Below are 12,339 nucleotides of genomic sequence, written 5' to 3'. Positions count from 1 at the left end.
GGAAAGGGGAAAAGAAGAGAAAATTTAAAAAAATAGTAATTCGTCTCAGAAAAAAATAGTAATTCATTCCCTTTTTCTTTAAAAACTGGGGGCATTTGGTTACAACGTGTCAGGTTGTAACTTTTTTTTTAATTTATTTTTCTTGGCATTCTCTGGGCTTCCTATATCTGTGGTTTGAGGTTTATTATTAATTTTAAGAAATTCTCAGTAATTATTGCTTTAAATATTTTTTCTTTCCCCTCCGTCCCTCCCTCCCTCCCTCCCTCCCTTCCTCCCTCCCTCCCTTGCTACCTCCCTCCCTTCCTTGCTTTTTCTTTCTTCCTTTCTTTCTCTTTCTTCTTTTTTTTCTCTTTCTCTCTTTCTCTGTTTCTTTCTTTCTTTCTTCCGGTATGTTTCTTTACGTGTATATTACACCTTGTGGTATTTTTTTTATTACATGTATATTACAGCTTTTGTAATTGTCCTACAGTTCTTAGATATTCCTTTTTTTTTTTTTTTTTGTGAGACTGAGTTTTGCTTTTGTCACCCAGCCTGGAGTGCAATGGCAGTATCTCAGCTCACTGCAACCTCAGCCTCCTGGATTTAAGCGATTCTCCTGCCTCAACCCCCTGAACAGCTGGGATTACAGGGGCACATCATTACGCCCAGCTAATTTTTTTGTATTTTTAGAAGAGACGGGACTTCACCATGTTGACCAGGCTGGTCACGAACTCCTGACCTCAGGTGATCCACCCACCTCAGCCTTCCAAAGTGCTGGGATTACAGGCGTGAGCCACCGTGCCCAGCCCATTCTGTCTTTTTAGTTCTTTTTTCTGTCTTTGCAATTCAGTTTTAGAAATTTCTATAGCCATTTTATCAAGCTCACTGATTTTTTCTTGGTCATGTCTAGTCTACTGATGCATCAAAGGCATTCTTTATTTCTATTATAGTATTTTTATTTCCAGCACCCCAGCCTCCCCATCTAGGGGTGTAGTTTCTCCCTGGACAATATAATTCATGCTTATGGGTAAACTACCACTCACTAACATTTGTGTCCCACAAATAATTTGATCTTTCTGAGTCTCAGTTTGCTCATTTTGAAAAAGAGATAATAAACAGTATTATATGAATTTTCGGGGAGTTGATTGAATAAAATAATTTTTTTCTTTTTTATCCACTACAAAATCAACTCCACAAAGGCAGGGATTTTTATCTGTTTTATTCACTGCTATATCCCCAGTACTTAAAATAGGTGCATGGTAAATAAACGGCACTTAATCAATATTTGTCAAATGAATGCAAGTCTTCTGTAAGACTGACTGATGAGCACTATATACTTTCTGTCCCAGTGGAGAATTCCTCACAGTCAAATTATTAATATAAAAAACTCATAGAAACAATTTGTCAAACTCTTATAGAACTCCAATAATCCCTGAAGCCTGGGCTGTATCTCAGGAACCATGGCTGAGGCTAAGCTGTCAAAACTGGGTGATAATAGCAAAGACATGGAGTCAACCTAAATACCCATCAATGATAGACTGGATAAACAAAATGTGGTACATATACACCATTGAATACTATGCAGCCATAAAAAGAATAAGATCATGTCCTTTGCAGGGAAATGGATGGAGCTGGGGGCCATTCTCCTTAGCAAACTAACACAGTAACAGAAAACTAAATACCGCATGTTCTCATTTATAAGTGGGAGCTAAATGATGAGAACACGTGAACGCATAGAGGGGAACAACATACACTGAGAGGAACAACCTCTACCACTGGGTAGAGGGTGGGAAGAGGCAGAGGATCAGGAAAAATAACTAATGGATACTAGGCTTAATACCTGGGTGATGAAATAATCTGTACAATAAACCCCTATGACACAAGTTTACCTATATAACTAACCTGCACATGTATCCCTAAACTTAAACATTAAAAACAAAACAAAACAAAACAAAGCAACTGGGCAATTGTCAAGCCCTGTGCAGGCTCAGCTGTGCCATCCTCTTATGGTGGAACACATGAGGAATTTGAAAAGATGAGGGCCTGAGGGCAGGGAGGCCCAGCTGCCATGAGTGGAGGGAGCAGAGGATAGGAGATCAGGAAAGGGCATAGGCCTTACCCCATTTCTAGTAGGAAGAGGTCCCTGTGGATAAAAGGAGGACTGAAAAACACAAACCTTGTTGCAAAGTTTCAAAAAAGAAAGAGGAGGTCCAGGTTCTCAGACTAATACATTGAAAAATGCCAATTTGGGAAAGAGAACCACTACAAACAGAAACTTCCAATTCTAACTTATCCTGCTTTGATAGGTGCTTGTGGCTGTGCTCTATGTCTTCTCTGGTTCATTCTGTTTTATGATGACCCCAAGGACCACCCATGTATAAGCATCAGTGAAAAGGAATACATCACATCCTCCCTGGTCCAGCAGGTAGAACACAGTTCTCCATATTGGCATCTCCCAGATTCTACTCCAAACTTAGCATGTTCCAGTTTGTTCTAATGTGCTAATTATTAATGAATTTCTTTCCAGGTCAGTTCAAGTAGACAATCTCTGCCTATCAAGGCTATGCTTAAGTCGCTTCCAGTCTGGGCTATTTCCATTGGTAGTTTTACGTTTTTGTGGTCACATACCATCATGACACTATACACTCCAATATTTATCAACTCCATGCTTCATGTTAATATAAAAGAGGTAAGTATACTATTTGTTTTTTTTTTAACTTCACGAAAGACTCTATGTACATTTTTCTGTCTTTAATGACCCTAGTCTCAGCTCTTGCCAGCTCCTCACACTGTCTCGCTACTGCTCTTCACCTGGAAACTGTTTCTGCTCTTTCTATGAACATTGCCCAAAACAGAAGGCGCTGATGTAGACATAAGTGTCTGGCACTCTAGCAACAGCACATGTGCGTCTATATTTCCACACATTCCCCATCTCCCATTCACTGTGTGACTCCCTTTGTATATTACTTAAGGCTCAACACCACCATTCCCTGCAGGGACTGGGGGCCTTCTATGAAAGTCACTTAGCCAAGCCCTGTCACTCTGCCAAGCTTTTACCAATACTCTCCAAGGTAAGGCAATGAGTCTGGGCTATGAAGCCAAGACTCAAGTCTTACTTTGGAAGGACTGGCATACCCATTGCTCATCTGGCTTGGAGAATCACTGATACAGGCAAACTCCTATTGTTCGATACCATAATAACCAGACAAGACAAGACTCCTTTAGAAATGGAGTCTGTCTGGGCTTACCACTTTGCCGCATTCTGTAATGAGCTTCCAGTAAACCAGCCTTAGGGGCCGGCATACCAGTAAGGTCTTATAAACTCTCTCTGACTCAGTTTTATACTTCATGAAACCCTGAAGTTGTTGCAAGGACTGGTAGCAGCTGGTCCAGTGTAAGCACCATATGCATGTCCGTAATTGTCATCTTTATCCTCTCTATCATTTTCCCCAGGGCCAGTATTTCCCATTCCCAATGTAGTCTTCCTCCTCTATTATCCAGTGCTTTTATGTTTCATGATACTGAAATTGGAAGATTTGACAGATTATGACAAATATTACTGACCTCAAAGCTATTTTTCTCTTTCTTTTGGGTAATGTGGTCCCAGCAGTAATTCTGTTGTTGTATGTTGATGGTTTCCTATATGAAAGTACACATTTTAGATAATAAATTTTAGCGTAGGGATTACTCTGTGTGTCAGTACTGCTTTACCCATCAAACTCACTCCAAGAATAATGTTTCCTCTTCAGAATGGGTTCTTGTCTTCCCTTCCCTATTTGTTTGCCTGCATCTGTGGTAACCTAGCAGGTCAGTTATCAGACTTCTTCCTGACCAGGAATATTCTCAGTGTAATTGCTGTGCGGAAACTCTTCACAGCAGCAGGTAAGCAACAGCCAGAACATTTAAGCACTTGGGAGATACTTCTCCCCTATCTTTAGGATGCACCTGACTATGTTGTCTGAATCACTCCCCAGGATTTCTCCTTCCTGCAATCTTTGGTGTATGCCTGCCTTACCTGAGTTCCAGCTTCTACAGCATTGTCGTTTTCCTAATACTTGCTGGTGCAACAGGCAGCTTTTGCTTGGGTGGAGTATTTATAAATGGCTTGGATATTGCTCCCAGGTAGGATTTGTTTGTACGCTTTTTTTTAACCTTTAACAAATAAATATTGTCTATATTTATTGTGTACAATATGATGATTTAAAATATGGATACTTTGTGGAATGGCTAAAATCGAGCAAAGTAACATATGCATTGCCTCACACACTTAGCATTTTTTTGTGTGTGGGAACACAAAATTTACTCTTAGGAATTTTCAAGAATATAATACATTGTTTTATACTATAGTCACTGTGTTATACAATAGATCTCTTAAGCTTATTCCTCATATATAAATAAAATTTGGTATCTTTTGGCTAACATGTCACTCCCAGTGCCTAGTAATCACTATTCTACTCTAATTCTGAGTCCAATTTTGTAAGATTCCACATGTAAGTGAGATCATGCAGTGTTTGTCTTTCTGCTTCTGACTTATTTCACTTAATATCCTCCAGGTTCATTCAAGTTGTCACAAATGACTTGATTTCCTTCATTTTTAGGCTGAATAGTATCCCATTGTGTATATATACCACATGTTTGTTATCCCATTCATCTGCTGATGGACACTTAGGTTGATCCTATGTCTTGGCTATTGTGAATAATGCTGCAATGAACATGGTAGTGCAGATATCTCTTTTGACATTCTCACTTCATTTCCTTTGGATAGACACCCAGGAGTGGAATTGCTGGATCATATAGTGGTTCTACTTTTAATTTTTTGAGGAACATCCATACTGTTTTCCATACCAGCTGTACTAATTTACATTCCCATCAATGGTATGCAAAAGTTCCCCTTTTTTCCACATCCCCACCAACACTTATCTTTTGTATTTTTGATAACAGACACTCTAATAGGTGTAGGGGGATATCTCATTGTGGTTTTAATTTGAATTTCCCTGATGATTAGTGGTGTTGGGCATTTTTTTTCATATACGTGTTGATAGTATATCTTTTTTTGAAAAATGTCTATTCAGGTCCTTTGCCCATTTTTTAATTGGGTTGTTTTCTTGTTACTGAGTTTGAGTTCCTTGTATTCTTTGGATATTAACTGCTTATTATATGTATAGTCTGCAAATATTTTCTCCTATTCTTCAGGTTGTCTCTTCAATCTGTTGATTGTTTCTTTTCCTGTGCAGAAGCTGTTTAGTTTGATATAATCCCACTTGTCTGCCTTTGCTTTCATTGCTTGTGCTTTTGTGATCCTAACCAAAAAAATCATTGCCCAGGTCAAAGTCATAGAGCTTGTCTCCTGTGTTTTCTTCTAGTACTTTTATAGTTTCAGGTCTTACGTTTAAGTCTTTAATCCATTTTGAGTTGATTTTTATATATGGCACGAGATGAGTCTAATTCCATTCTTCTGCATGTGGATACCCAGTTGTTCCAACAGCATTTATTGAAGACACCATCCTTCCCCCATGTTGTGTTGTTCTTGGCACCTCTGTCAAAAATCAATTCACCCTAAATGTTGGATTTATTTCTGGACTCTCTATTCTGAAAATTTCTCTTTTTATTCTAGTATCGTGTTATTTTTATTATTAAAACTTTGAAGTATATTTTGAAGACAGATAGTGTGATGCCTCCAGTTTTGTTATTTTGGTTTAAGATTACTTTGGTTATTTGGGACCTTTTGTACTTCCACAGAAATTGTAAGATTTTTTTTCTATTTCTGCGAAGAATGTCAGGAATTTTGATAAGGATTGCATTGAATCTTTAGATTGCTTTGGATCGTACCGACATTTTAACAACATTAATTCTTCCTATCCATAAGCACAGGATATCTTTACATTTGTTTGTGTCTTCTTCAATATCTTCCACCAACGTTTTAGTTTTCATTGTGGTCTTTCACCTATTCAGTTAAATTTATTTTAAGAATTTTTTTCTTGTAACTATTATATGTGGGATTGTTTCATTGATTTGTGTGTGTGTGTGGATAGTTCACTGTAACTAGGGAAGTTTTAAAAAATCTTTTTCTTTCTTAAATCCAAGCTCTCAAAAGCGCTTCTAAAAGTTGTTTGTTTTTGTATAAATTTAAGGCATGCAAATACAGTTTTGTTAAGTGGATATATTATGTAGTGGTGAAGTTTGGGTTTTTAGGGTAACCATTACTTGAATAATGTACATCGTACCTATTAAGTAATTTTTTAACCCTCACCCTCCTCCCACTCTTCCAAGTCTCTAATGTCTGTTATTCTACACTCTGTCCATGTGTATACGTTATTTAGTTCTTACTTTGTAACTGAGAACTTGCAGTATTTGGTTTTCTGTTTCTGAGTTGTTTCACTTAAGACAAGGGCCTCTATTTCCATCCATGTTGCTGAAAAAGACATGATTTCATTCTTTTTATGGCAGAGTAGTATTCCATTGTGCATATGAACCACATTTTCCTCATCTAATCATCTATTGATGGACACTTAGGTTGATATCTTTGCTATTGTGAATAGTGTTGCAGTAAACACATGAGTGCAGATATCTTTTTGATACAGTAATATCTTTTCCTTTGAGTAGACACCCAGTAGCAGAATTGCAGGATCTAATGGTAGTTCTATTTGTAGTTCTTTGAGAAATCTCCGTACTGTTTTCCATAGAGGTTGTACTAATTTACATTTCCACTAACAGTGTATAAGCATTGCTTTTTCTGTGCATCCTCATCAACATCTGTTGTTTTTTGACTTTAATAATAATCATTCTGACTGGTATAAGACGCTATCTCATCATGGTTTTAATTTGCACTACTCTGAGGATTAGTGATGTTGGAAGTTTTTTTCATATGCTTATTGTCCATTTGTATGTCTTCTTTTGAAAATGTCTACTTATGTCTTTTTTTCCACTTTTTTAATGTGGTTATTTATATTTTGTTGTTAGGTTGGAGTTCCTTGTTAATTCTGAATTTTTTTAAAAAAATATTCTTTTTATTTCAATAGCTTTTGGGATACAAGTGGTTTTTGGTTACATGGATGAATTGACAGTGGTGATGTCTAAGATTTTAGTGCATCCATCATGGGAATAGTGTACATTGTACCCAATATGTGGTTTTTTATCCCTTGTCCCTCCTCCCATTTTCCCCCCTCTGAGTCTCCATTGTTCATTATATCACTCTGTATGCCTTTGTATACCCATAGCTTAGCTCCCACTTATAAGTGAAAACATATGACATTTGGCGGCAAGCATATGAAAAAATGCTCCACATCACTAATTATCAGGGAAATGCATATCATAACCACAATGTGATACCACCTTACTCCTGCAAGAATGGCCATAATTAAAAAACAAAATAATAATAGATGTTGGCATGGGTGTGGTGAAAAGGGAACACCTTTACACTGTTGGTGGGAATGTAAACTAGTACACCACTATGGAAGACGGTGTGGAGATTCCTTACAGAACTAGAAGTAGAATACCATTTGACCCAGCAATCCCACTACTGCGTATCTACCCAGAGGAAAAGAAGTCATTATATGAAAAGGACACTTGCACATGCATGTTTATAACAGCACAACTCGCAACTGCAAAAATATGGAACCAGCCTAAATCCCCATCAAACAATAAGTAGATAAAGAAAATGTGGTGATATATATATTATGGAATACTACTCAGTCATAAAAAGAAACAAAATAATGCCATTCGCAGTAACCTGGATGAAGTTGGAGACCATTATTCTAAGCAAAGTAACTTGTAACTCGGGAATGGAAAATCAAACATTCTATGTTCTCACTTATAACTGCGGAGCTAAACAATGAGGACATAGGTATAAGAATAACAATGGACTCTAGGGACTCAGGGAAAAGGGTGGGAGGGGAGTGAGGGTTAAAATACTACACATTGGGTGCAATGTGCACTGCTCAGATGATGGGTGCACCAAAATCTCAAATATCCTCACTAAAGAATGTATCCCTGTAACCAAATACCACCTGTTCCCCCAAATTATTGAAATAATAATTTTAAAAAACATATGGCATTTGGTTTTCCATTCCTGAGTTACTTCACTTAGAACAATGGTCTCCAGCTTCATCCAAGCTACTGCAAAAGACGTTATTTCATTCTTTTCTTTTTTTTTTTTTGAGACGGAGTCCTGCTCTGTCGCCCAGGCTGGAGTGCAGTGGCGTGATCTCGGCTCACTGCAAGCTCCGCCTCCCGAGTTCACTCCATTCTCCTGCCTCAGCCTCTCCGAGTAGCTGGGACTACAGGCGCCTGCCACCACGCCCGGCTAATTTTTTTGTATTTTTTAGTAGACATGGGGTTTCACCGTGGTCTCGATCTCCTGACCTCGTGATCCGCCCCCCTTGGCCTCCCAAAGTGCTGGGATTGCAAGCGTGAGCCACACCGTGCCGGCCTCATTCTTTTAAATGGCTGAGTAGTATTCAATTGTGTATCTATACCACATTTTCTTTATACATGCATCAGTTGATGGGCACTGAGGTTGGTTCCATATCTTTCCAACTGTGAATTGTGCTGCAGTAAATATACACATGCAGGTGTTTTGTTTGTTTGTTTTTACAATTATTTTCTTTTGGGTAGATACCCAGTAGCGGAATTTCTGGATCGGATGGTAGATCTACTTTCAGTTCTTTTGGAAATCTCCATAATGTTTTCCATAGAAGTTGTAATTTACATTCCCACCAGCAGTGTATTAAGCAATCTCTTTTTACCACATCCACAACGTCTATTGTTTTTTAACTTTTTAATAATGGCCATTCTTCCAGGAGTAAGGTAGTATCTCATTATGGTTTTAATTTGCATTTCACTGTTGATTAGTAATGTTGAGCATTTTTTCTTATGTTTGTGGGCCATTTGTATATTTTCTTTTTTGGGAAATGTCTATTCATGCCAATTGCCCAATTTTTGATGAGATTATGTTTTTCCTGCTGATTTGTTTGAGTTCCTTGTAGATTGTGGATATTAGTTCTTTGTCAATGCATAGTTTGCAAATCTTTTCACCCATTCTGTGGGTTATCTGTTTACTCTGATAATTATTTCTTTTGCTGTACAGAATCTCTTTAGTTTAACTAGGTCCCATTTATTTATTTTTGTTTCTTTTGCATTTGTTTTGGGGGTCTTAATCATGAATTCTTTGCCTAGGCCAATGTCCAGAAGAGTTTTTCCTAGGTTTTGACTTCCTGTTTTCCAGTTTGAATGCTCTTTATTTCTTTATTTTGCCTAATTGCTCTGGCTAGAACTTCCAGTAAAATGTTGACCAGAAGTGGTGAAAGTGGGCATCCTTGTCTCGTTCCAGTCGTCAGGAGGAATGCTTTCAACTTTTCCCTATTCAGTATGATGTTGGTTGTGTTTGCTATATGTGACTTTTATTATTTTGAGGTAAGTCCCTTCTATGCTTAATTTGTTAAGGATATTTATTAAAAGGATGCTGGATTTTATCAAATGCATTTTCTGTATCTGTTGAAATGATCATATGGGTTTTATTTTTAACTATTTATGTTATATATCACATTTATTGGCTTGCATATGTTAAACCATGCTTGCATTCCTAGGATGATACTCACTTAATCATGGTGTATTATTCTATCTATTTGATGTGCTGCTGGATTTGGTTAGCTAGAATTTTGTGGAGGATTTTTCAACTATGTTCATCAGGGATATTGATCTATACTTTTCATTTTTGTTATGGCCTTTTCTGATTTTGGTATCAGGGTGACACTGGCCTCATAGAATGAGTTAAGGAGGATTTCCTCTTCCTCAATCTTTTGGAATAGTTTCAGTAGGATTGGCACCAATTCTTTGATTGTCTGGTAGAATTCAGCTGTGAATCTGTCTGGCCCTGGGCTTTGTTGTTGTTGTTGTTGGCAATTTTTTAAAATTACTGATTTAATCTCACTGCTTGTTATTATTCTGTTCAGGGTTTCTATTTTTTCCTAATTTACTCTAGAAGGGTTGTATGTTTCCAGGAATTTGTCCATTTCCTCTAGATTTTCTAGTTTATGTGCATAGAGGTGTTTATAGTAGTCTCTAATGGTCTTTTGTATTTCTGTGGTGTTACAGTGTCTCCAATTCCATTTCTAATTGTGTTTTATTGGAATCTTCTCTCCTCTTTTTTTGGTTAATCTAGCTAATCATCTAATTTATCTTTTCAAAGAGCCAGCCTTCTGTTTCATTGATCTTTTGTACTGTTTTTCTTTCAATTTCATCTAATTCTACTCTGATCTTCATTATTTCCTTTCTTCTTCTAGCTTTGGGTTTAGTTTGTTCTTTTTTTCTCTAGTTCCTAGAGGTGTGACATTAGGTTGTCAATTTGTGATCTTTCAGACTTTTTGATATAGGTACTTAGTACTATAAACTTTCCTCTTAGCATTGCTTTTGCTGTATCCCAGATGTTTTGGTAACTTGTTTCAATCTTGATTTCATTGTTAACCCAAAACCCATTCTGGAGCAGATTAATTTCCATGTATTTGGATAGTTTTCATGGTTCCTTTTGTAGTTTATTTCTAGTTTTATTCCATTGTGGTCTGAGAAGATACTTGATATAATTTTTAAATATAAGATACTTGATCAATTTTAAAAAATTTGTTGAGACTTTTTTGTGGCCTATCATGTGGTGTATCTTGGATAATGTTTCATGTGCTGGTAAGAGGATTGTATATTCTGCAGTTCTTGGGTAGAATGTTCTGTAAATATGTTAGATCCATTTGTTCTAAAGTGTAGTTTAAGTTTATTGTTTCTTTGTTGACTTTCTGTCTCGATGATCTGTCTACTGCTGTCAGTGGAGTGTTGAAGCCTTCCACTGTTATTGTGTTGCTGTCTATCTCATTTCTTAGGTCTAGTGGTAAACATGTAAATAAATCTCGGAGCTCCAATGTTAAGTCCACATAAATTTAGTATTGTAATATCTTCTTGTTTGACTGATCTTTTAATCATAATATAATGACCTCCTTTGTCTTTTTTTACTGTTGTGGCTTTAAACTCTGTTTTATGATGTAAGAATAGCTACTCCTGCTCACTTTTGGTTTCCATTTGTGTGTAAGATATTTTTCTACCCTTTTACCTTGAGTTTATATGAATCCTTATGAGTTAGGTGAGTCTCTTGAAGACAGCAAATATTTGTTTTGTGATTTTTTTTATTAATTCTGCCATTTTGTATCTTTTAAGTGGAGCATTTAGACCATTCACTTTCCCTGTGAATATTGAGATGTGAGGTACTATTCCAGTTATCATATTGTTACCTACTTTGTTTTCTTCATTGTGTTATTGTTTTGTAGGCCTTGTGGGTTTTATGCTTTAAAGAGGTTCTATTCTGGTGTAGATCAGCTTTTGTTTCAGAATTTAGAACTCCTTTTAGCATTTCTTGTAGGGATAGTCTGCTAGTGACAAATTCCCTCATCATTTGTTTCTGAAAATGACTTTATTTCTCCTTCATTTATGAAACTTAGTTTCGCTGGATGCAAAATTCTTGGCTGACAGTTAGTTGTTTTCTGTTTAAGGAAGCTTAGATAAGACCTCAATCCCTTCTGGCTTGTAAGGTTTCTGCTGAGAATTCTGGATAGCTAAGCTACATTGTTGTTCACAGCCACCAGGCCAAAAGTTCTGAAGAAATATCTATATAAGTCAGATATAATCATTAATTAATGATAGTAATCATTAACAATATATTCAGATGTATGCATCTGTCATATATGTATGTGAAAAATATATCTTTATGATTAGAAGCACAGATTCTAGAGTTAGACAGTTGAATTTGAATATCAGCACAGCCATTTATATCAAACAAGTTATTTACCTTCTCTGTGATGATTTTTTTCACACATAAAATGGATTAATAAGAGAATGTTTACTCATAGAGTTATTAAGATAATTGAATAAGTTAATGTAGGTCAAGTATATAGAATAGTACCTAGCATACTCTGGCAAGCACTGTGTAAGGGTTAGCTGCTCCATAATTATTGTTATTATATCCTATTCATATATTATTAATTCTCATAACAACCTACCAGTTAGTCATATTTATCTTACAACTAAAGAAACTGAGGTTCAGATACTTAATTTTGAGCTCAAAATATCGCCACTGGTCTGAAATTTTACCTAGGATTTTAATCCAGACCTGTTTGGCAAAAAACTTTTGCTCTTTTCAAGATGTTATTTTCAAGATGTTATTATATCTCCTTTAGAGATATAATAAGTATGACTAACAGAAGTAGCTCTGTCATTTTCAACTCTCAGGGAACACTGTTCACATTGTACCTTGTGGGGTTAGCACTCTCTGGAGAACATAAATCCAATATGAACAGAATTTTCTGAAGTTTTGTAGAGCAGTGG

General features: G+C 36.5%; 1 protein-coding gene across 2 annotated transcripts in view; it reads left to right on the top strand.

Annotated features, from left to right (window-relative positions):
• SLC17A1 (solute carrier family 17 member 1) overlaps positions 1 to 12,339 on the top strand; it is a 38,616-nt gene that overhangs the window by 16,692 nt on the left and 9,585 nt on the right. Inside the window, exons 7-10 of one of the 2 annotated variants that reach the window (XM_030817405.1) lie at positions 2,286 to 2,404; positions 2,507 to 2,668; positions 3,729 to 3,861; positions 3,954 to 4,101. In XM_030817405.1, the coding sequence (XP_030673265.1) occupies positions 2,286 to 2,404; positions 2,507 to 2,668; positions 3,729 to 3,861; positions 3,954 to 4,101 (562 nt within the window). The remainder of the gene's footprint in view (positions 1 to 2,285; positions 2,405 to 2,506; positions 2,669 to 3,728; positions 3,862 to 3,953; positions 4,102 to 12,339) is intronic. The other variant, XM_030817406.1, reaches the window with a different exon arrangement.

Source organism: Nomascus leucogenys, chromosome 8 (genome assembly GCF_006542625.1).
Source record: "Nomascus leucogenys isolate Asia chromosome 8, Asia_NLE_v1, whole genome shotgun sequence".
In the NCBI taxonomy this organism is placed as follows: domain Eukaryota; kingdom Metazoa; phylum Chordata; class Mammalia; order Primates; family Hylobatidae; genus Nomascus; species Nomascus leucogenys.
This window is presented reverse-complemented; position numbering and strand designations above follow the sequence as displayed.